Raw genomic sequence first — 24,660 nt, 5'->3', positions numbered from 1 at the left:
CAAGTTCCTGTCAACAGAGAACCTATATTTTTGACTTATCAAGTCCCCCAGTCTTCAGCTGGAGCCAAGTTAGCAACACTTCTTGAAGTCTATGCTGTGCCTCTGCTAGGAAGACGGAGGGAGATCTTGTGACTGGATTAACTGTGATTTCCTAGAACTGGTGCCTTAGAACAGGAGCCTTGGCATGGAGGCCTCCAGCACATGATGGCGGGGCTGATGGGAGTTGTAGTCTAATGAATCTCGAGGACCCCTAGTTGGAGAAGGCAGTTCTATAGCAAGTGAAAAAATAGCTGGTATAAACGTAGATGCTATAAATGTACAAGTCTTAATCAAAATAGCATACTTTAAAAATTAAGTTGACTGCAATGTGTTAGCATAGTGTGGGGCAGTTGCCCTGGGCGCAAAATTGTTAGGGGCACAAAGTTTCAACATCTTGTGCTGGCGTGCTTCTGTCACTGAACTCTGTTGAAAACAGCATTTCCATGCGAACCAGGAAGTAACCTCTCCAGACAACAGAACGACTCTTCTTTTCTTATCTCCATGGCTGTGATCTCCTGGGTCCATTAGGCAGTTGAATGCACATGTGCACTCCATCTGTTTATCTCCCTCCCACTCATCCCTTCTGCGTGGCTCCACCCATGCTACACCACTGCTGCAATGTTCTGTTCTGTTCTGTCCTAATACCATACTTTAAATAAAGAAACAGATGTATGTACAAGCTTCCTTTACGAGCATAGGTCTCACAAGGTGGCAAACAAGAACGAGATATGTTAAGGACCATCTGAAGTGTCAAAAAGAAAGAAAATAATACATGACCGAAGGAGGCATAGAGTCTTGAGATTTAGTTGCATGAAAGATGTGACAGAAAGGCAGTGAGCAGCTGAGTTGGGAGGGCAGAGCCTGGGAGATAGGAGAACAGTGGCTCGGGCATCTCAGTCAGATATTTCCCCTCCAGGAGACTTCCAGCACCAGTTAATTCAGAAAATTGTGGCAGCTGCTAAGCTGCTGGAATATTTTAGGGTAGGTTCAGTTTCAGTGGGAAAGCAGGGGCCCTGCCCTGCCAAGTCCCTTTAAGTTGGCTTACAGGGTGACCTCCTCACCATTTCCAGGGTAAAAGAGGATGCGTTTGTTAAGGACTATTTGAAAGTACATCGCAGTACTTTTGCAAAAGGTCTCACCATCCTGCACTAAAAGGGGAAGCAGGAGAATTATTAGAGGGACAGACATCTGAGCATAAAAGGGAAATGTGAAAACTAGAAGGGGTATAAAAGTGCTAGGAGGTACAAGAGGAAACACACACACACACACACACACACACACACACACACACACACACACACGGGTCTTTTAGGAACAAAACAGCTTTAAGGTCACAAGGGGGGACGATGAGATTAATTGCTCAGAACAGAATGACAGTCTTCAAAGCTGGGGTGGGAGGTGGGGAGGACAGTGTCCAAATAAGAGCAGTTGAATGATTGTCTTCAAAGGTGAAAATAACTGTGAAATGACAATTCCCAGCCTGGAAAAAAACAAACCAACCCTATCTGTAGAAGAATTAAATCTAGAATGGATTGACAATAGAATGGCGGTATGCAGAAGACAGTTCCTAAGGATAAACCAACACTGAAATCGACAGTGTTAGGAACAGAACGTTAGGCCTCAAGATCAGAGACACAGTCAGGAGTGAGGTAATAACAGTGAATGACAGTCCAACCACAGGGCACCCAGAGCCCCGCTCCCTCAAACTCCTTGGCCTTGCATGCTGCTTGCTGCTGCTGCCCATCACTTTCACCACGTGATAGCAAAGAAATACCTTTCTTTCACTTTCCCATGTCCGGCATTTTAGAAGAAAAAGCATCTCAGTTGCGTACCCCCACCCCCAAAATCACACCACATTTGCTTCTGTTATTATTACAACAACAACAACAACAACAACAACAACAACAACAACAACAACAACAACACCCCCGCCCATCTGGCTTGGTTGCCCCAGCCATAACCAAGAAGTGTCCTAACAGGGTATTTCTGGGTAAGCAAACTGCCACAGTAAAACTTTCAGGTACTGTAATTTAATTCTCCCCTGTCCAATGCATATTGTTTTGGCTCCTGACACATTGCTGTTTTTGCCTGCCAACAAGCAGGGAGATTCTGTTTAAGCGCCTACCTTACGGTTGTTTTTGTTTTCCATATATCTGACTTCTGTCAAGGAACCTACAAAACCAGGTTTTGGGGTGGTGGTGGATGCTGAGGGGTTGAGGAGAGTTTGTTTTTGGTGTGTGCTGACCTAAGGGAGTTGAGGAGTGTGCAGGAATCCAACACCCTGCTAAATATGTCAAGAGGAAATGTACTGTGTATCCCTGTGCATAGATGCATATAAAGTTGAGCCTGCTGTTTTGAGCTTCTGGGATCATTTTCTTCAGTTAACTGTCGCAAAAGGAATGGTGAAGGAACGAGGTTCAACTACCTGTCGCGGACCGACCACGAGCGAGACCTGCTCGATGAAAGAGTGGGGAGTTTGTCATCAATTTATCTATTGAACACACACATGGATGGAAACTCTGGAAGCAGAGAGTTATGCCCTCTCTCCTCGTCCCCCGCGCGTTAGGAGAAACGCTCACCGTCTCCCTTCAGCCCCTGAAAATGTTTTGCGAAGCGGACGAGAGCGCCCCTGAGGATGCGCAGAGCGCGTTCCCCTTTCCTACTCTTCACACTCCACAGCCAGCCTCAAGGGAACTTTCGCGCCAAAGGCGTGGCTTCTAGCGGGTGGGTGGGAAGCACCAACCCCGAGAAGCACTTCCGTCGACTTTCTTTACCAGCGCGGGCCAAGGAAGCCCAGGCGCCGCCGGCGACCCTGGCTGCCTCCCTCCCCGAGCGGATGCGGTGCCTCCTCCCGCTCCGCAGACGGGGCTGCCCACCCGATGCCAGGGCTGCCCGGGCGCCTGGTGGCAGGGAGTTGCAGCGGCTGGAACTGCTGCGGGGATTGGCCGGATCCCGGCCGCCCTCTGCCTCCATGTGACGGGGGACGTAGGAGGAAGGCGCAAAGAGAGAGAAACACAGAGAGAGAGATGGAGGGAAGGGAGCAGGACGGAGAAGGGAGGAGAGGAGCCAAGCGAGCCGACGACGAGAGCCATGGAGGTCCAGAAGAGCAGAGGCCAGCCAAGGGGCGCTTCAGGCCCGGGCTGGGGTAAGGAGCGCCCCGGGAGCCGTCGCCGTGAGGGGCAGGGGTTGCGGGTGGGGAGGCTGCCTGTTTGCAAGGGGGTGCAACCGCCGGAGCCTTTGCTTCCCCGCTCCAGGCGCGCAGGCAGCCGCCTCCCTTTCCGAGCAAGAGCGACGAGGGCCTCTGTCAAAGCCGGACTTCTGCCAGAGAGGCTCCCGGCTGGCCATTGCGAGAAGCAGGAGCCTGGGCTGCACAACAGGCCCGTGCGCTCCCTCAGAGTCCCAGCCTCTTCTGGAAGAGAACTTGCAGCCCGTGCAAGAAGGGACGGGGCTTCTTCGGTGCTGAGGGGAAGGCTTGGGGGACCTTTGGGGATCTAGTAAAAAAAAGCGAAACTAAAACCCAACAACTACCCACAAGCTTGAAGGCTCCCCACCCTGGTGAAGATGCTGCTGTTGCAATTGTTGGTGTGCAGCTTGTGGCATGGGATGCAGAGCGGTCCTGGAAGGTGATAAACTTGGGTCCAATGCAAGCGAAAGCTGTCCAGCCTCGGGAAGGTGGTGGTGAGCACGGCCTCCTGTCCTGCATGTTTTCCTCAAAACATTGCCATTGGGATGTTTCCTAAGTTCCCTAGAGTGCAGCAGAAGTCAGTTCTAGGTTGGACAGTAGCTCACCATTCCCCCCACCTTGTTCTTAATTGAATTGCAAGTTTATAGAGGAAAAGGTTGTCAGTGGCTGCTAGCCAGGGATAAAAATAAAAATATTATTATTTGTACCCAGTCCATCTGATTGGATTGCCCAGGAAGGCTGTTGGAGACAGTATGCCTCTGAATTGTCCATTGCTGGGAAGGGCAGTTCTGCTCAGGCTTGTGCTTGCAGGTTTTCTGTGGGCATCTGGTTGGCCATGTGAGAACAGGAGGATGGACTCGATGGACCATTGAGCTGATCCTGCAGGGCTTAGCTCACAATCTTCCTAGGAACCTGGGATCTGATATGGTAGGGAAGGAGCACTTGTTTGGCAGGATGCTGCACTTGTAACAGCAATGCCTTGCCCTCCAGCACTGGGAGTATCAGAGCTGCCGCCCCCAAACTGACTCATTCAAAGTAGCTCAACCAGCAAAATGAACTAGAGAATCTCTCTCTCTCTCTCTCTCTCTCTCTCTCTCTGTGTGTGTGTGTGTGTGTGTGTGTGTGTTTGCATCACTCATAAAGTAAAGTCTCATTGAGTTCATGGGACTTGCTCCCAAGTATAGGATTGCAGCCATAATACCCCAGGTCTGGAAATAGGTTTGATGCTGCCCCCCTGCATAGGGATGCCTGTGACAAAGAGCTGCATTTCCTAGCAAACTGCTGGCTGGGGTATCACAATGTCAATACTTCTCGTCTCCTTTTGATGGTAACAAACTTGGGCTTTTTTTACTTGGGCAAACCTCTTCCAGGCTTTGAAAGAAGAGAAGCCTGCAGCTCCCCAATGAATCCCAACTTTTCAAAGCCACCCCCTTGGACAGAACATCATTTAAAAAATGGGATGGCCACCAGCTCTTCAAAAGGCTTAAAAGATCAGGGCTGGGCAGACTTTAGGCTTGCATAGTCTACTTGTATCTCTCTCCTTTCGTTTGTTAGAACTTAGCGGTCTGGTGAGAGGCAGCCTGGGAGAGGGTCTTCTTAGTGGTGGCACCCTCTCCATGGAATTTCCTCCCAGAGATGCTTTCTTGGTGCCTACACTGCTGTCTTTTCAGGGCCAGATGTCCTTGTTTTCTCAGGCTTCTAAGGTTCTATGATACCTAGGTTTCATGTGCTAAACTTGTTGTTATTGCTGCATTTTAATGGTGTGCTTCTGCATATTCTACACAGTAGGAACAGAATACTTGTATTTCCTTTTCGGTTGAAATTACCAGGATGGTCCCAACAACAAATAAATCTTGACTTTGTTAGACTTGTTTTAATTTGCTGCTTTGAATTCCTGGCCTTATTATGTTTGGTTTTATGTGTACTTTTTGTACGGATTTTTTATAGCAGCCAGGCATACATTATTTGTTCCTTTTAAAAATGCATTTGTAAATGTGTGTAAATAAATATGTATGCCTGGCTACTTTTAAGATGTCCTTCCTCAGCCGTGTGGGCTTTTTGGATAGCAGGGGAAGGGGCACAGAATAGAGGGTTCCCAAATAGGATTATCCCCTCCCCCCCTGATTACTTTTTTCTTATTTTCAGCTTGCAGTTGGATATGGAGAGCCAAAGAACATCTGTTCTCCACCGGGTGGTCAATTTCGCCCCCAGTCCTCTCCCTGGTAAGACTTGGTGTTGGACGAAGAGCCATGATTCTCACCACTCTGTGATTGTAGGTATTCACAGTCTACCTTTATTCCTCCCAGCTAGGCAGTACGACACAAAGACCACTGAGCCAATCAGCTTCTACCTCTCTGGCTTGGAAGAGCTGGTTGCCTGGAAGCCCACCAGTGACGATGCTTTCAACGTGTCCACAGAGCCGCTGGCCAAACACGAGCCTCCTTTCAACAGCCGTAGGCCCCGCACGCTGGTGTGCCATGATATGAAGGGAGGTTACCTGGAAGACAGGTTGGAACTGGGGCAGATGCTGAAATGGGAGAGCTTCCAGATTCAGAAACAATAATTCTCTTATTGCCAAACTAGCCAGAATTGGCTCAATCTGGTCTTGGCTGAGTGTGCCTTGGTTGCAGCCACATGGATCTGAAGGGTGATTAACTTGTACCAATATTAGTTATAAATCACACTTTGGATGTTTAAAATGTTTCACATACTTGGGGTTGCGTGCAACCAAGTCCTAGTCAGAGTAAACCCATTAACATAAATGCCCCCCCCAGTTAATTATGTTTAAAACAAGCTTTAAAATGTTATTTTGCAGAGAATGTCAGCCTGGATATAAGTACCCTATGCTGGGGGACACGATGAAGCCTATGCTCTGTGGACATTGCGATAGGGGAGCGTATTGGTGCAAAAGACAACAGTACCAGAGGGTGATGTCTTTGGTCTTAAAACAACAGATGCTGAATATTGACATATGGGATCAGCCAGCTCCTTAGAGGCACTAAAAACAACATGGGCAAAGCAGCAACTGCTAGAAACTGATCTCATCTGCAAGGCCCGTGCTTATTTACGTAGCTCATCCTATGATTTTGGCAACAAGGCCTCGTGCCTCCTTGCTAATGCTCACAAAAAACTCCCACCAGAAGTCTCTGAATTTGATCACTGGGATTTGTGACCAAAGCTATGTCAAGGTCCATAAGTGCTAGTACAGAGTTAGTCCCGCTCTGAGTAGGATTAGGACTGAATGCCGCCTGAACTGGGTCCCCAAACTTCATTCAGGTGGTCTGCAGTAGGTCTGTAAAAATACAATTAAAAAGCATTTAGCACCTAGCACAGCGCATTACAAATGTTACAACAGGCAGAAAATTCAATTTAGGTGGTCCACCAAGACCCTCAGATATTTTCAAGTGATCCAGGGGGGAAATAAGTTTGGAAACCACTGCATTAGCTCATTGATCCCTACACTAGCCATGTATGGCTTGCATTATTACTATTGCATTGAAGGTGGTGCCTGCAGAGTAGAAGAAGAGCTGAGCTGAGATTTGAGCTGCTAGCTTCTTGGTTCACAGACCCCAAACATTAGCAGTATGTTTATATAGGGGTGCTTTGGACTGGGCAAAACCTCTTCCACGAAGGCAGCTATGCACTACCAACCCTGATTGCAGCCGTAGCATAGAAGGATATCGCTGTCACTAAGAGGTTCAGTCATACTACCCAGGTCCAGTTCCTGGGAGAGGTCATTCACCAGGGTGGTGTTTTCAGTCCCCAAACCACTTTAGTATTTGTGTTGTGTGCCTGCCGAAGAACGGAGCGGTTTTGTTTCCTTCCTGCACTCCAGTTACGGTGTGAGAAGAACATGCAAAACTAAGAGCAGGGAAAGAGAGCAAGGAAGTAATTGGTTTCTGCAAGCAACCAGGGGAATTTCACTTCTTGTTGGATTCTCTTGAGGGAGGGTTGTGGCTGGGCCACCCTAGCTTCAGGAAATCGCAACAGCTTGGACTGGTTTAGTTCCTCTGAGCAAGATTATAGGGCCTGAAATATGACTCACACCTACTTTGTATGAGATTTGCCATGCTGAGTCTAATTGTACCCTGTTGGGTATAATGCTCTCTCTCTCTCTCCTCTTTCTTCTGGCAGGTTCATCCAAGGCAAATCGGTGGATGACCCCTTTGTGTTCTACCACTGGCGCTACATTGACATATTTGTTTACTTCAGTCATCACAATGTTACCATCCCACCTGTGGTCTGGACTAATGCTGCTCACCGCAATGGAGTCCTCATGCTAGGTGATCTTCGCTGGGCCATCCCCTGGAGCATACGATACACAAAGTGTTCAGGGCCTGTGGGAGGGAGGGCCTCACTCTCTAAGTCACCCTTCCCTTACTCCACCCCTTTGCTGAGTTGCAAGAGGCAGGAGTTGCAGTGGGCGCTACTTCTTTCCTCTCATCAGTTGCATTCTTGATGCATGCTGCAAGGTATCAGGGGTGGATAGCTTGTGGCCCTCCAGATGTTGTTGCTGCACTCCAGCTCCCATCATCCCTGAGACGTTGGCTATGCTTGCTAGGGCTGATGGGAGTTGGGAGTCCCGCAACTTCTGCAGGGCCATAGGTTCTCTGCAGTTGAAAGTCTGGGGCCATCCAGAGCCTCCATTCCTGCTAATCTCCCACAGCACCCTGCTTTCTTGGAGATGCAGGGAGTTTCTGCAAACAGCTGCTGTTGCTGTTCCGCTCTTTATAGCCGTGCTTCAAGGCAGAGGCAACTGCCGACTCCTCTGACATTGCTTGTATTTTGGGTATTCTTCTTTCCCCCGTGGAGGTTCCTCAAGTCTCAGCTCTTAACCTGCCTGCCTTTCCTTGGTGCAGTGGGTCACTGTGCTTGGCTGTTAACCAGAAGGTTGGTGGTTCGCGCCCACCCAGGAATGGCTGCGGGCAGAATTCTTGCGTTGCAGGGGGTTGGGCTAGATGACCCATAAAGCCCCTTCCAAATCCAGGATTTTGCGGTTCTCCTGATGCACAGAGGTTTTGGATGGGCCAGTAGACGAGCCATTCCATTTCTTCCCTGTGTTTTCTTCCCTAACTGTAGGGACCTTCATTACAGAGTGGGGAGATGGTGCAAAGATGTGCGAGTCCTTCTTGGCAAGCGAGGAAGCGTACCATGCCGTGGCTGATCAGCTGGCTGCGATTGCACAGTTCTATCGTTTTGATGGCTGGCTGGTCAACATTGAGAACTCTCTGAGTGTAAGTAAGCAACATTTCCCCTCCCCTCCCCTCCCCTGCCAACCTGGGCCTAGGAGTTACGCTTCATCCATACACAGGCCGTATGTGTGTTTCTTAAAGTCCCTGGCACGGCTCAGGGGGAGCAGGAGCTATACCTAGGGATATGCTCAGTATGCTATATATCCCCACATCAGAATTTCTTCCGTTAGGTCCCTAGAATCCTCAGAACCCCAGGTGGCCTCTTAGCTTCAGAGACTGGCTGGGTGGGCCCCTTACCCCATGGGCTTGAAAATCCCCTCTACATCATCGAACCCCTTTCCTATTTTTATTCCTGCCTGCTAGGGCTGGGCGATACCTGGTTTTCAACCTCGTGATATTTCACCCACTAAACACCGTGATATACTGATATATTATGACAGGGATAGGCAACCTTGGCTCTCCAGATGTTTCGGAACTACAACTCCCATGATCCCTGACCACTGGTCCTGTTAGCTAAGGATCATGGGAGTTGTAGTTCCAAAACATCTGGAGAGCCAGGGTTGCCTATGCCTGTATTATGATGTCTGACGTAAGGATGGAGCTATGCAGAGGCACTGGCTGGCTTCACGGTTTCCCCCCCATGTTGTGATTTTCGTATAGCATACACATCATGATTCGCGATGTTTCGCCTGGTCAAAAATTACAAAACCGATATTGCAACTTCAAACTGGTTTTAGATGACATATTGCCCAGCCCTCCTGTTTGCTCCCCTAATTGCCTATAGCACAGTGATTCTCTTCATCTGCCCATGCTAGTCCACACTGTTCCCTTACTGGCTCATCCCTTAGAGTTGCCCCCTAATCTCTTTCCTCTCTCCAGTTCTCTTCTCACCTTCCTTGCCTTGTCATTTCTCCTCCCTTGTCCTGTTCCGTTCATAAATTTCCTGGGGCCTCTCCTCCAACACTCCTTTTCCATCCTTCCTTTTTCATACCCACTCTGGGCCTCTGATGAATTCTGTGTATTTGCTGGCATCCAGCTGCCTGTCCCCTGGAAAATATATGTTTTCCGAACTGAGGTGTGTCAGTCTCCCTGACATTGGGCAGCATGCATATAACATCACTTGGCATGCTGAATGATGGACCAACGGCCTCCCGAGGACCTGTCGCACTGGCTGATTGGTGCAATTCTTTCATGGCAGGTGTCGGCAGCGCGTAACCTGGCCCACTTCTTGCGCTATCTGACGGCCCAGGTGCACAGAGCTGTGCCTGGAGGGCAGGTGGTGTGGTATGACAGTGTCCTGCAGAACGGGGAGCTCAAGTGGCAGAATGAGCTGAATGAGAAGAACCGGTGAGTGACGCCCCTCCCCATTCTACAGGCAGTGGGTCTTGCCCTGGGGACCAGAGGAGGAAGGGCAGGCATCCGAACCTGAGGGTAGCCCCATGGAGCCTCTGCCCCCTGCCCTGCAGAACCCTGAGATTAAGAGCCTTGCGCTCTTCCACCTGAGCTATCCCATATGTTCCTCGCGCCCCTGCAGGGTTTACTTTGATGCCTGTGACGGTTTCTTCACCAACTACAACTGGACGGAGGAGCACCTGCTGCGGACCCGAGAGATGGCCGACGACCGCCGGGCGGACATCTACGTGGGCGTGGACGTGTTCGGCCGTGGTGTCGTGGTGAGCAGCGGCTTCGACACCAACAAGGTAGGCTGGCTTTGGGGGCCTGCGGGAGGCTTGCTGCCCTTGTGACTTGGAGTTCCAGGCTGGAACCTCCCACAGTGCCTGAGGGCTGGAGAGGACAGTCGTGATCGCCTTGGGCTGGGCGGAGTGAAGCCTTTGAAGATCCAGCCCTCCACTGTTGCCCTGGGTAGGTTGGCTCCCCTGTTACAGAGGGAGGAGGCAGGGCAGTTGCCACCCTCTCCGCACCCCATGGCTGCCCACACTCCGGAGATCCCCTCACCCCCCCGCAAGAGGAAATGGTGACTTGGCGTTCCTTGTTTCCCCACAGTCCCTGCGCATGATTCGAGAGCAGGGCCTCTCGGTGGCCATTTTTGCACCTGGCTGGGTATATGAGCACCTAGGCCCGACCGACTTTCTGAACAACGAGGACAAGTAAGACCCAGCAGGGAGAAGATGGAGGGGCTTTCGGAGGACTCATACCTCCTCCTGGTGGAGGGGGGGGGGCTCTGTGCAGCAGGTGGCCCCTGCCGGAGGGCCTGCCTGGCTTGGCTTCACTTCGCCTGACAGCCTGTGACTGTCCGGACCCCTGTGGCCTATTATGGGTGCAGCAGTTACCCAAGTCTCCCTTGGGGTTTGCACGGTGGCGCGGAAGGCTGCTCAGCGCGACTCCTCACTCGCTTGCTTGTTTGCAGATTCTGGGCCCTGCTCTCCGATCTGCTGCCTACTCACAGCGTTGGTTCCCTCCCCTTCAGCACCTCTTTCTGCCTGGGGATGGGGAAGAGACACTTCCACCATGGGCAGGTAAGAGTACCGGGCAGTTTTGCGGGGAAGAAGCACAACTTCCTCTTTTAAGCCTTTGCAGCTTGTCAGCCGCTGCTTTGAAACAACAACTTGCTGCATGTGATCTATACAGACTGGAGACCCAGCAGGGCCTTCTGGGGTAGCTCACCGGGCTGTATCCCCAGCCCAGTTGATCTATCTGCCTGGAGTGTCAGTGACTAGAGGCCTCAGATTCTTAACCTTCCGGGACACTCGCTTTCAGAGCTAATTTTCCCGCAGTCGTTCCTGTCAAGGGCTCTGCAGGAGGGCTCTTGAGCTTCAAGTCCCTTTTCACCCACATTGGAGCCTGAATTGCAGAGAATGAGGAGCACAACTCTATAGCTTCCTCCATCCCTTGCTGGCCGGCTGAGTCTGTGGCTTGTTTCCAAGTTGAATCTCCTCCATGCCCCCCCCCCCAAAGCCTTTTAAAGCTGGGAAGGCAGCTCATCTGTCTTTTATTCCCTGGGCTTCTCTTGCTCTCCCCCCTGCTTTCCTTCCAGCCAGGGTCGGCTCTCTTCCTACTTGAATGCGTCCTTCTGCAGCCAAATGGTGTTTCTATTCCCCAGCCTCTGCTTCAAAGCAGTGTCTGATGGGGTGGTGGTATGATTGGCAGCTGTAAGCAGGGGGAAACCCTAGGCAGGGGTGTGTAATCCTTTTAGGGCCTGCCAATCTTTCCTCCCCTCGAACTCCTGGTCACTTTCCTCCCTGCCAGTCTTGTGAGGAGCATGTTTGTTATTGGGGGTGAGGGGGGCAAACTCTGCCCGAGACCCTGGAATATGGGCTGCCAGTCATAGTGAAGGGAAGAATTTGCTAATTGTATTATTGAGCCAAATCTGATCATAGTTTCCTATTCCACGAATGCCTTATTTCTTAATATGCTTTTCAATGTCTCTGCGTCTCTGCACCAAAGTGTGTCAAAGTGCAAAGCAAAAGGAACAGGATGCCCAGCTCAAGGCCGGATGAGCTGGCCCTGTCTGGAACACAGAAGGGCTTATCAGTTGCTATGCCTGATGCGTAGTCTTACTCAAGGCTGCTGGAAGTGCTAGCTTGACGTGTAAACTGAAGGCTAAAGGCTTTGTCAAGCCAGCATGTGTTTACGCACAGGACGTGTACTAGTGACCCCCACTTGCACTGCATTTTTGTTTGGGGGTGATTTGGTTTGGTTATTCTTTTAAGAATCAACAGCGGCATTGGATTGTAACGTGCTCACGCCTTCAGAGGTTAATCGGAGCTACCAGTATTGAGAACCACGATGAAACCTTAGCAGAGCGCTTCCCTCAAGAGACAGGCATCAAGCAAGACATCGCCACTTTGGGGGCTCCAGACAATCTCAGCCCTGCTTTTCTCAGGGCTTCAGAGTGTCGGGGGAACTCCCCATTTTACAGCATACTCCTTTGCATGCCCCCTTGGAAGTAAGCCAAGAAAGTATAGAATTTCAGCTTCTGATCTCTTCACAAGGCAGGCTAGTATAGCAAAAGTGTATAGGCTTTCCAATGCGTGCCCCCCCCCTCCCCCAAGTGCTTGCGGGCCAGGAAGAAAGCCCTGAACTATTTCAAAGGAAAGAATCAGCTCGCTAATTAGGTATTTAAGAGGCTTATCTTCCCAGTTTGCCCAGGAAGACTCCTAATAGTGTAAGAGGCCTGATGCTTCCAGATGGGAATTTGCACGAAGCAGTGAAACGCAAGACCTGTAATGCTAGCTTCTAGATACGTTTTCCCTGGGCATGTTGGAAAGGTATGCTCTTGAGACTTAAGGGAACACAAGAATAATCCCGTTCAAGATGGAAGGCAGTTTTGTTGCCACGCCTAGGCTGAGCTCATGGTGGCTCTTTTCCTCTTTATCAGGAGGGTAGGATGGAGCCCTGGTACAACCTGAGTGCTCAGGAGGTCCAGCCACTGTACACCGAGCGCAGGATGCCCCATGGGGGCTGGCTGAGGACGCGCTGTTGCCTGCAGGATGCCTGGTGCGGGGGAAGCTCCCTGCTGCTGGAAGGGACTATCCCACCCAATGCAGATCACGTCACAGCCAGGTGAGCAACGGTTGAGACAGCTGCAGCTTTTTAAAAAAATTGGATGTGGGAGTCACATCGGTGTGTGTGTGTGTGTGTGCTGCTCTTGCAAAGGGACTTCCTTAAAAAGCTGGTAGCAGGCAGAGGAGAGCAGAGCAGAGCATGCAGACCATATAATGAACAGAGCCGTCTTCCCCATTGGGCTTAGTGGTGTGTTGCGCCAGGGCGCTGGCCTCTCAGGGGCACCCCAGCGAGTAGGGGAGTTGCGCAGCTTTGCCGGTAGCCTCCCCTTTTCCTACACACCCACCAGCTGTGCCCCGTCAACCATATGGTTGGCCGGTGTGCAGCTTGCCTCCCAAGCCTCCATGGGAGGAGAGCGATCCCCACAGAGGCTTGGGAAAAGGTCAACAACTCTGGGAAACGGGGGGGGGGGCGGGGCGCCGGAGGGATCTTTGCACCACAGTGCAGGATATGCTTAAGACGGCCCTGATAATGAACACAGTTGTCTGCACCTGTGTGCAAAACAGGCTTGCATGAACAGGCCTAGGTGGCATGAATCGTGGACGTGCGGCTGTGTGTGTGATGCAGATCATTCAGCCCAACTCCTGCCCTCTTAACTGTTTTCTCAACTTGAATGCTTTCCCGACATTCTCTTCTTAATCCAGGGAAACTGCTACGCAGCCTTTCCTTCCATTAAGAAGCCTTTATGGAGACCTACTCTAACGGTCTCTTCTCTGTCATGGCGCATCAAGGGCTGACCACGTTCCGCTTTCCTGGGAGCTGCTTCTCAAAGGTGGAGCAAAGTTAGAGACTGTGACTGTCTGCCCGCCTCTACAGGGATCCTGACAAGCATTTGGCTAAGTGGGGTGGTGGTGGTGAGGCTGAGCTGGGTTCCCCCAAGCAAGGGGCAAATTTGGAGGGAATACCACGTTTGAGACAGTCAGGATGTTGTCATCTGGGATAGAGGAGTTTTCATGGGCCGTTTCATCACGGAAAGGAGGGGGTTTGACCTGGAATCTTCAAGGCCGAGCCGTGAGCTCAGTGAGGTCACTTGGGCAACTGGGCGGCCCTGCGGGAAGCCTCAGACTCCTTTGTGCATCCGCCCTTGCCACTCTCAGTGTTCCTGCGTGACTGTGAGAATGAGGCCTTTTCACCTGGCGCTCCTAAACCCCTTCCTTTTGCAGGTGGCGGCTGCCTAGTGCCCAGAGTTGGCCGTGACTGTGTCCTCTCTCTGTCTCTCTTCCTGTCTGTCTGGGGCTTTTGGGGGCGGGGGTCACCAGGCTGTTTTCCTTCCAGGTGCCAGCACCCCCCCGGCTGTTCCTGGTCTTAATTTATAAACACGAGGCCTCTTCCCAAGGCGTGACCTTTGCACCGGTGTTCACCACGCGGCAGTCAAGTTCCTGTTTCTCCAGCGGCGAGTCGGGTGAGGAAATGCCAGGCTTGCTTTGGGGGCTCTCACTCTGACTGCCCAAAGGAAGGGGGCTTGTGGATCCCCCTCTGTGGGGCAGCAGAGGCCGGGTGAACGATAGCTTCAGATATTGACTGATCCCTGTTCTGCTTCTCCCTCATTGCTCTCTTCTTCCCCCCAGGAGAACCAAGGAAGCACAAACCCTCCCTACTCCCCACGCCTCCCCATTACCTTGCCCAGCTGCTCAGGGGGGCTGGACCACGTGGGAAAGATGACTGGCAAAGTCGGTGAGTGGAAGGGATTGTCAGAACCCATGACTCTTGGGTTTCTTTCTCCTGGAACTGACCATTTCAATGGTGGCCTGGCAGCCTTTCCCCTCTTGTCGGATTTTTGTTTGTAAACCCCTGGGTAGGGGCCTGTCGTCACCATCTTTGACGGCTCTGCACTAAGTATTTTTCGCTCCATAAGACACACTTTTTTCCTCCTAAAAAGTAAGAGGAAATGTCTATCAGCTCCATCTGGTACGCAGGCTGAGACACTACCTGCCTGCAGACTGTCTCACCAGAGTAGTGCATGCTGTAGTTATCTTCCGCTTGGACTACTGCAATGCACTCTACGTGTGGCTACCTTTGAAGATGACCTGGAAACTACAACTAATCCAGAATGCAGCAGCTAGACTGGTGACTGGGAGCAACCGCCAAGACCACATAACACCGGTCTTAAAAGATCTACATTGGCTCCCAGTACGTTTCCGAGCACAATTCAAAGTGTTAGTGCTGACCTTTAAAGCCCTAAATGGCCTCGGTCCAGTATACCTGAAGGAGCGTCTCCACCCCCATCGTTCTGCCCGGACACTGAGGTCCAGTACCGAGGGCCTTCTGGCAGATCCCTCGTTGAAAGAAATCAAGTTGCAGGGAACCAGGCAGAGGGCCTTCTCGGTAGTGGTGCCCGCCCTGTGGAACCTCCTCCCATCAGATGTCAAAGTGAAAACAGCTACCAGATTTTTAGAAGACATCTGAAGGCAGCCCTGTTTAGGGAGGCTTTTAAATGTTTAATAGATTATTTTATTTTTCTGTTGGAAGCCACCCAGAGTGGCTGGGGAAACCCAGCCAGATGGGCGGGGTATAAATAGATAAATAAATAAATAAATAAATTATTATTATTATTATTATTATTATTATTATTATTATTATGGAGCGAATGTGTGATCCCTGGAGCCGAATTGCCCAGCGGCGAAAGGCAGATCATGCTTTTTTTTTTTTAAAAAAAAGAAAGAGTAAAAGGCTAACAAGGTTGTTGTTTGGTCGTTTAGTCGTGTCCGACTCTTTGATCCATGGGGTCACGAAGAGTCGGACACAACTAAACAACTAAACAACAACAACAAAGGCTAACAAGAGGGAAAGAGGGTGTTGAAAGGAACCCGCTTAGCAGCTGATTGCAAGAAATCAGGAAGGGAGATAAGAGACGCTAGCTCCCTGCCCGGCCCCCTTGCCCAGGCCTCCATTGTTGAATGTTCTGCAGATGGAGGCTGTTTGTTTCCCCAGCGACATGTGACTGGCTGATTAGATTATCTTTCTGGAAATACTAGAAATGGCTCCCTTTCCTTTCCTAAAGAAGCTGCAGAACTGTGAGTGGAACCCCATAACCTCATAAAAACAGGATTTTTCCCCTTTGCAAGGTAAGCTCAACAACTTTGAGCTGATCCTCAAAAATTGAGCTTCCCCCCTTTGCAAAAAAAGCTGCACAACTTTGAGCTGATCCTCAAATATATGGAGCTTCCCCCTTTGCAAAAGAAGCTGCACAACTGTGAGCTGATCCCCCCCCCAAAAAAACGAGGCTTTTCCCATTTGCAAAAAAAAAGCTGCACAACTGTGAGCTGATCCCCTCCAAAACAGGGCTTTCCCCCTTTCTTCCTCTAAAAATTAGGTGCGTTTTTTGGTCAGGTGCGTCTTATGGAGCAAAAAATATGGTAATAATGGGGCCTGGCAGGGACGGTGTTGGGGCCTGGGAACGTAGTGGGCAGCGTGGGCAGCGTGGGGTGGGCTTTGCAGTGCTCTGCAAACTGACAGGACCCTGGCAGCTTACATTCTCTTTCTGTTCCCCTCAACAGATGCTATGAGCTGGAGCTCCAGGACTGCTTCCTGGACCAACTTTCAGTGACTGTGTCACGTCGCCAGTCTGGCCAGAATGAGGTGCCCTTTGTATGCCGCTTGGGCAGGATCTGGGTGAGTAAGCAGTGGAGGCTAGGATGGTAAGCCTCAGGAAAATGGAGAGAGGGGTGAGGGTGGGGTCAGCCGGCTTCCCCATTGGCTGCTGCTAGAGGGCTGGGTTCTCTGTGGGCCTCTCGCAGCCCTGCTAAGCCCGAAAGGAGGAAGGTATTTGCCCCTTGTTCTTTAAGTAAGGTGCTATGACATAAAACAGGGATGTGGAAACGGTTACCCCATGCCCCCAGGGGCTGCTTGAAGGCAATGCAAACCGTCCTCCTGTTTTTGAAAGTTGGCACCTTCTACTCTCTTAACCAAGTTTCTCTGGAGCCTGGCAAGCTCTCCTCCCCCCTCCCTTGCTGATTCACATACTCAACATCTATCCTTTGCAGCTGCAAGGCTTTGCCACTGCAGGCCAGGTGGTCTTTGATGATGCAGTTTCTTTCTCATCAGTTCTGGCCTCACAAAGAAATACTAAGACCAGGCCAGAACTTCTTGCTACCACTGATCCCTGGGCAGATGGTTGCCTTGCCCTTGGCATTCTTGGTGGCCCCAATTTATAAGGTGGGAGAGGCCTCTCTGCACCCATCTCCCTCCATCCCACTCCTGTTTCTTTGGGAGGCCCCTTCCTCCATTTTTATACCCGCCCTGTGCGTGTTCCTCCATAGGTGCTGGATGCCACTGCTCTGCGCCCGCTGACATCCGCTGATGCTGCCACCCCAGTGTCGCCTTTAGAAGTTGCCCATGTCCGTTGGCAACGACCTTCAGCTGGAGAGCTCTCCCTCAGCCTCACTTTGCGCTGGACCTACCCTCCCAGCAAGGCCACCTGCTTTCGCGTTCACTACCGTAGGGGCTCGTGCGGCATTGGTCCCGAACCTCATCTGCTCCCAATCGGGGTGGCGTATGCCCCCCAGTACCGGGTGACTGAGCTGACCGTGCCTGGCGCCCTTTCTGAGTCTTCCTGCCGCTTGGAGTTTCTTGTGGAGCCGGTACCCGATGATGGGTTCCAGGTAGATGCTGCAATGTGGGGGAAACTGGTATTTGTGTACTCTGATCCAAAGCTACCCAGTCCTGGCCCAGAGCCTGAAGGAACCTCATCCAGTTGATTTACATTTGGATCCTAGTGGACAATGCACTTCTCCGCTCCCCAGATCTGTTTTATTAGGCCCTTTTTAAAGAGGGAAGAAGGCTTTTTATTGAAGGCACTGGCACTCACGTGCTCGGGCATCAGAAGCCCAACCACAGACAATTCAGTATCCAAAGATAATTTTTCATTGGGGAAACCACTTTAGTGGAATAGTTATCATGCACTAGAACAACAACAACAAAATATTTCAGGGAAGTACATTGCAACAAAACAATTCCACACTGTACTTGTGATATGGGCTACAGAACAGACTTATCAAGTCACATTAAACTCTTAAAACATCATTTTTAAAAACCTGTACCAATAGTTACCTATCATGTGGGCTTAAACAATTCGAATTGCAGCTTTTTTGATGCTGAAGTAATGTACGTATTTTATCATTTACATAAACTGATAAAGCCAGGGCAGAGGTGGGGAGGGTGGCCTAGCTGGCATGAGCCTACGATTTTGAGGGGCCTACTTCCAAGTTCCCCTGTTAGAGGCAAAGGGGGGACCCATTGGTAAAGATTATTGAAATGGGGCCTACATTTCCCATCTGGCCTGGGTCTGTTACCAGCTTTGCACCACCCTGGATAAAGCTGCCAGTTCTCATCACCAACATGTTTTCTGCAAAACCTAACTGGGAGACTGTAGCTTTTGAAGTCCTGGGAATGCAACCAAATCTCTAAATTTCTTTTGCCCTGAGAAAATTCATGATAACATACACCCCCCCTTCAATCTATTCTACATTTCTTATTTATAAGGAAACTTTAATTATGACAATGTATCAGGCACTCACTTAAGAAAACTGAAGCCACAGGAAGGTATTTTGGATGAATAGCTTCAAAAAGAGTAGCCCTTAAGGGTGGAAAAAAGTACACATGGGGGAATTCTGAAGTCTTTCTAGTACCTGGTGAATTTCTGCCTGCTCCTTCAGACTGATTTTAAATTATTTTTTTTTTGCTCTGGTTGAATAATTTTATGACTAAGGAAGACATGCAAGTGAAAACGGGTCTGGCAGATGAACTGTTTTTCTACAAAATATGTTCTTGACTGGTGATTTACATTGACACTTTTTACCTCCTGTGTCTTATGAAATGATAAAATGTGTGCTTCATTACTTTTTGCATTAGGCGCTCTGGATATGCTGATACCCTTAAACTGCATAGTGACGCACAACAATTCACAACACGGTTATTTATTTATTTTTCAAAATTCCTTTATAGGAATGTTTTTAGTAGCATGTTGCAACTTTTAATGAACTCTTGTCCTTGTGCAATTTTGAGCCCTAACATTGGAATACAGTATAGTTGCTGTGTCGTGCCACAAATGCCTTTGTTGAGACAGCAAGTGATTTATACAGTGGAATAGCTCCATGTTCAGGGCAAGGTGCTGAACTCCAGAAATTTAAGAGGGAAGTTGGAATAGCCTTTTTTTTAAAAAGCACTCTAGGGATGGAGATGTGTGCATTTTCATAAGGTCTTAAATGGATGACATAAGGGACAAAAGGAATGCAGAGTTTTGAATATGTATAGTTCTATAATTACAATACCAAAATCTTAAGGCTAATCAACCATAACTGAAATATTGGACAATCACCGTGTTTATTTGCACACCAAATTCTTGCTCTATTCTAAACTTTATTTTACTATATCTTAAAGAGTCAGAGCTATTTATAACTTCCACTACTTTTTCCACTTCCTACTTTTCTTGAGCTACTAATAAATTCACAATAAATGTCTCGTCTTCTCTTTCTCTTTTAATAGATACAATTGAGGTAGTAGTTAGAACAAGCATACCATTCAGAACGTCAAGCAAAAACCACTCAATGTTTGATTTGAGGCATTTTGAATTCAGTTGTTATCAGCTTCAGTGGTTACAGGCTTCATCATACAAAGTTGGTATTACGATCCTAGCTTTTCCTGAAGCTGGTAACTCTAGTTTGAGCTTGGACTGTGATTAATTGAAGATTTCCACATTGCATTCAGGTGCACCACAAACTGAGGAGGGAATGGGTTGTGTGCAGAGGCAAAATACATAATTAAGCAGAAATGTGATAGTGTGGACAGGGCCTTGGCCTGAGACTGAAAAAGGGGACATGGCAGTGATCAACAAAGTCCACAGGATGGCAGCAGAGCTTTATGCTTGGCTGCTGCTGGTGTCTTCAGGACTTTGTGAGATAGGGCGGGGAGTCCCTGAGCCCTAAGCTCCCAAGATGAATGAAAGATAACCCATTTATTCCCATTCCAGAATCCTGAACAGATCTATTCCAGTCCCTTTGCAGCTTTTCCAATACTTGCTTCAGAAAGAACCCGTCATATGCAGTGATAGACAAGCTCTGTAGGTGTTGCTGCACTTTGCACTCGGTTAGGAAACTTAGGCTTAACAGCAGGGGACTTACCTGATGTCTTAGTGATAAAGCTGGGGAGGTGGGGTGAGAGAGAAAGAGAAGACAGGCATAACAGCAACAACCCAGGGCTAAAGGGACCAGTCCTTCTTCCAGCACAGCAAGCAAGTGTATCCTGGAGAGGTGATCTCCACAAGGTTTGGTCAGTGGTGGTGGTGTTGGGGCGGAGAGAGAAGAATGTGGAGGTGTGAGAGCTAATGGGCATTCTTGCATTCTGTTCCTCCGTTTGCAAACATCCTTGTTTCAGGACACCCCTGCCTCCTGCTGGCATAAAGTCAAGTGATCTATCATAGGCCTTCCCCAGGGCTGGGCTACTGCCTGCTGTGTAGCGACTTACATCCCCGTCACCTCGCTTCCATTCCCACTCCCTCTCTCGCGCACACGCACATGCACACACACTTCTTTCTCTGCCCCCATCTCCAAATTTCTGATGCAGAGCCAAGCGAGAGAATTCCCTTGCAATCCAGCATGCAGGCAATTAGCGGCATGGAGTTTGACCAAGCGTGATGTGCACAGGGACCTCGGCTTCTCTGCTGCACAGGCCCTGTCCCCATGTTCAGCAACATTTGCACTGCCAATGCTGCTCAGGTGGGCATGATTGCAGCAAGAGCAACAAGCTTGGCATTTTGAAAAAAATGTCTAACCCAGTCCGTTGCTTTAATAATGAAATTTCCTCCTTCAGCCAGAGCTGTAATGGGGTATTTGAGAAATCCTGGTCTCCCAGCATTAACATGACTATTGCCCTGTTTCCTATCATGCCTTTCTCAGGCAGCCAAGAAGCTCTCTTCATTACCTGCTCATGCTCCCCTGTTTGCTGGCCTTCTATTTCCTCACTGTGCGTAGAAGAGCAGGGGTGGGGAATCTCTGGCTCTCTGGATGTTATTGGAAGCCCATCAGCCCCAGCCAGCATGGCTGAAGGCCAAAGGATGATGGGAGCTGTAGTCTAGCAACATCAGGAGGGCCACATGGAGTAGAACCACCTTCAGAAACTTAATGCATGATGAAGTTTCCTCCTGTGCAAATCCAGTGTGTGTGACTGCCTTGAAAACTGCCTGCTGTTATCACCACCCACTTCTAATTCCACATGAAGATAGAATTGCAATGGAAAAGCATTGGAAGCAACACATTAAGGTGTGGAGAGAAAAGTGAATGCAGAATTTGTGTTAATCCTTATACAATGCAAATTACAAGTGTGTGTGTGTACAGATAGATAGACAGACAGGGCTACAGAACTGCTAGATACTGTATATTTACTAACAGTGGGCCATACAAACAAACAAACAAAGTTCCACACAATTTACCTGCATGGAACATTCATGGCTGTGTGATGCTGCAAAGGCTGTCAGGACTCTGTAATGGATCTGGCACATATATGGAGCAACTTTGCAACTCATCAGCCATACTAGCCTTCCAGGGCCCCCGCCCGCCCCGCCCAAGTGTTTGCAGACTAGCAGGTAGCAAATGCAGAAGAGATTTATGGAGCCCCTTAGCAGCAGCAGGGAATGCCTGTACCTCAGACCTTGTTTTCTCTTAAGTCAACATGGTCTGTAGAAGGGAAGCTCCCATCTTCCCTGACCATTTGATCCTAGGCTGGCTGTGGCTGCTGCAGTGACCTGCAATCGGAATAATGCTGAGCCATGGCTCAAACTCATGCCTCCTCCTCTCATGCTTCTCCTTCCCACTTGCACCATTCACTGCCCCTCCCTCTTCCCCCCCCACCCCGAGTCAAAAGCTTGAGCCATCCTGGTTGAAGAAAGAAACCTTTATTAATAATCTTAATAATCTTAATAATAATAATAAATAATAGTAATAGTAATAATAATAATAATAATACTGTTTATTTGAATGGTCACACCTTCGAAGCGTACAGAATGGGGTGGGGGGGGCGGGCTGATGCTCCCAGGGGGCGGGAGACAGGGCAGCAAATGGGAGGAGCTTTATACAAGGGGGAGGGAGTGGCAAAGGAAGGGGCTATATACAACGGGAATAGAAAAGGAGGATCATCTGGTTGCTGGCGTGTCAGGAGCTTTAATGCTGAGTAGAAAGTGAGGTTTCATGAGATGAATAAGCCAAGGGTGGGGTGGGGTGGGGGGTTTCCAGGGTCAGCATGAGGAAGGACCAGAGTCCATCTGGCTCTGGGAGCAGGTGGCAGGGTGTGGGGAGCGGGCCGTAGGACATGCACCCCTCCCACTATGGGCCATGGGCAGGGAAGAAACCAATGGGAGAGAGTGTGCTCATTAGCGCCAGCAGGTATTTGCTCAGTTTGTGCACAGCCCTTGGTGCACAGCCCCGCCTCACTCCCTGACACCACCATGGGGCTGTGGCCTCCCACGGGCTTGGCCACGCAGTCGTAAGGGTGTGCTTGCCCCAGTGGTGGTGGTGTGTGTGTGGTGGCAACCGTTGGCCCTTTGAGGATAGGGGTTGTAGATCTGGAGACCACGTGCAAGGCGGGGATCGCCTCGGATGATCTCAGCTCTGTGAAGCCACAGTGAGAGTAGCCAGGCCTACTGCAAGGAAGGTAAACGGGGTGCAGCTTCTGACCCCCACTGGGGCTAGTGGGAGCTGGGTTCTCGGGGGAAAGGGGGAAAGTGCAATCTCTTCAAAGGAAAAAAACAACAACACCCCTCTAAAACCCGAGATTCCCACCCACAGAAACAAGGTGGCTGTGCCCAGAAAGTCCCTGGCCTGGCCCTGCCTGGGCATCCCGAGGCCTTGCCAACTTGACAAATGGATGAACCAGCAAAGCACAAAAAGCATTGGGAGGTTCTGGGAAGCGAGAAGCAGGATTGCTAGCCCTGCGGGAGCGCTCGTGGCGTGTTCTGTGGTTAGGGGACGCCCGCAGCTCTTCTTCTTCTTCAGGAGGGCTGGAAGGAAGACGTGGTGGCCTGGGAGGGCCTGCAGAATCCAGTCTGTGTCAGTACCTGTCCCTGGCCCCGTGGGTCTGCAACGGGGTGTGGGGGGGAGCAGGGCACGGGTCTCCCGGTGTGCGGACGGCTTTGCAGAGTCTGTGGGCGGCTGCCGTCCATCCGTCCTGGTCGGTGGGTTGGTCGGTCGGCCGGTGCTTGAGCTCCGTCCGGATGGCCTGTCGCTTGGCTTGTTAGTTTTGTAACTGTTTTGTTGGCTCGTTAAGTTTTGTAACTGTTTTGTTGCTTTGCTTAAAAAATAATATTTTTTTTGTGTGCCCTTCCTGGTCCCAGAAGGAAACAGCTGAAGGTTTCACTACAACAGAAAACAAAGGCAGAACGTTCCATGGAGCAACCTGCAGGCCGCAGGGAGTCAGGGAAGGGCTTTCTGCTCTCTGGGGGTGTGCTGGTCCAAATCTATGTCAGAGCTGGGAAGTGGGACCCTGGGATTCAGTTCCCGGCACCCAGCACCCGCCCCGCCTCCTGTCTCTGCGTAAGTGCCCTCCCCTCCCCTGTCCCCTTTCTGTACAGATGTATGTGCCGGATCTGCTCACACAGAGCGCTGCCCACCTCCTACATGGAATGGCTGCTCCCGATATGAACAAAGGAGCTGGGATCATTCAGCCCACCAGGAGGCTGGTCCCAACCAGCTCCTTCACATTGCTAGGCATGTGGTTTGATGAACCTAGAGAGCAGGGGCTCCTTGCAGGGTCCCCGCTTCCCCCACCCGCTCTCACTCTTGCTGCATGCTTGGCAAGTTGTGCTCCACCTCCCGGCAGGGTGAAACACAGCCCCATCGCATCATTCCTCCGCAAGGGGGCAGCTTCCAACTCCTGCAGGCAGAGGAAGCAAAATTCTCCCTGCTGTTGCTTGGAGGCTGAGTGCATCTAAGCAGTGTAAGGTGGGTTGGGACTGCAGCCTGCACCTGCTGGGATTCTGGAGCAGCCTGGGGCCCTGCCCACCTGGTCCTTGCGTGTGTGTGTGTGTGAGTGAGGAGCGTGGGCAGTTTGCATCCGAGAGGGATAACATCCTGAGTTCTTTTAACTGCACCCTCCCTCCCCTGTGCGAGGACCTGAACACCCGGCAGAATGCAGGGGGCCTGACTGGGGGCCTCTCTCGAGTGCCACTTGTCCCCGGGGCTCGTGGCAGAAAAGCTTGGGAGCAGGGTGGGCTCTAGGGAGGCTCTCCGTGAGGTTCTGCTTGCTGGTGGTGTTTGGTTTTGTTTGGTCTGGTGGAAGCAGGCGCCTGTCCCAACCCCCTGGCTGGTAGCTTTGCAAAATGAAAACAAACTTGGCGGCACACCATCAGAGACAGGTGGGGTGTGAGGCATGAGAGGCGGCTTGAGGTAAAGAAATATGTGGTTTAGGCTGCCGAGGGCCAGCAGCGTGGGGCGGGGGCCCATGTCCATTTGATTTTGGTTTGATTTCTAAGGAGCAGTCAGTGTTACTATTGTGAGGAGGGGCTGGGTCTGTCTTGCTAGTAGGGAGTGAAGCGGCTGTACCCTCCTCGGTATAGACTAGCCTGCAACATCAAAGACGGAGAAAAAGCCAATCAGTATAAAGGAGAGGCACAGCCCATCCCTGCCCTGTTATTTCAGCCAAGACTGGGGTCCCTTGGGACCCCCAAGGCTGGCAGAGGCCTTGCTTAGTGGTGGGGACGAGGTGGTGGTGGTGGTTGGACTCAACTCCCAGCAT

The 24,660-nt window shown here is 50.5% G+C and overlaps 2 protein-coding genes across 8 annotated transcripts in view; one reads left to right on the top strand and one right to left on the bottom strand.

The window, feature by feature from the left end:
- Window positions 1-2,787: 2,787 nt before the first annotated feature.
- Window positions 2,788-19,397, top strand: ENGASE (endo-beta-N-acetylglucosaminidase). Its single transcript, XM_035104190.3, has 14 exons — window positions 2,788-3,184; window positions 5,369-5,445; window positions 5,530-5,731; window positions 7,358-7,506; window positions 8,303-8,457; window positions 9,614-9,762; window positions 9,950-10,115; window positions 10,420-10,523; window positions 10,784-10,892; window positions 12,755-12,939; window positions 14,199-14,341; window positions 14,508-14,613; window positions 16,437-16,551; window positions 17,199-19,397. Exons 1-14 carry the CDS (start codon window positions 2,919-2,921, stop codon window positions 17,634-17,636), a joined length of 2,364 nt encoding a protein of 787 aa, XP_034960081.2. The 5' UTR covers window positions 2,788-2,918; the 3' UTR covers window positions 17,637-19,397.
- Window positions 19,398-21,809: 2,412 nt separating this feature from the next.
- Window positions 21,810-24,660, bottom strand: part of RBFOX3 (RNA binding fox-1 homolog 3) — a 349,017-nt gene continuing 346,166 nt past the window's right edge. For 4 of the 7 annotated variants that reach the window (XM_088661492.1, XM_088661494.1, XM_035104189.3 and 1 more), the window contains one exon: window positions 21,810-24,487. In XM_088661492.1, the coding sequence (XP_088517618.1) occupies window positions 24,443-24,487 (45 nt within the window). In that variant the 3' untranslated portion in view covers window positions 21,810-24,442. The remainder of the gene's footprint in view (window positions 24,488-24,660) is intronic. The other 3 variants (XM_088661493.1, XM_088661490.1, XM_088661495.1) reach the window with 2 other exon arrangements.

The sequence above is a fragment of the Zootoca vivipara genome, chromosome 2, assembly GCF_965207765.1.
Source record: "Zootoca vivipara chromosome 2, rZooViv2.hap1.1, whole genome shotgun sequence".
NCBI lineage: Eukaryota > Metazoa > Chordata > Lepidosauria > Squamata > Lacertidae > Zootoca > Zootoca vivipara.
Note: the sequence above shows the minus strand (reverse complement) of the source record. Positions and strands in the feature narration are given on the sequence as shown.

Bases quoted from the DNA above. Each gene is read 5' to 3' on its own strand.
- ENGASE (XM_035104190.3), top strand. From the start codon at position 2,919: ATGCCAGGGCTGCCCGGGCGCCTGGTGGCAGGGAGTTGCAGCGGCTGG. The intron at 7,507-8,302 runs GTGATCTTCGCT...CCCTAACTGTAG, and splicing joins CAATGGAGTCCTCATGCTAG to GGACCTTCATTACAGAGTGG. The intron at 9,763-9,949 runs GTGAGTGACGCC...GCGCCCCTGCAG, and splicing joins GAGCTGAATGAGAAGAACCG to GGTTTACTTTGATGCCTGTG.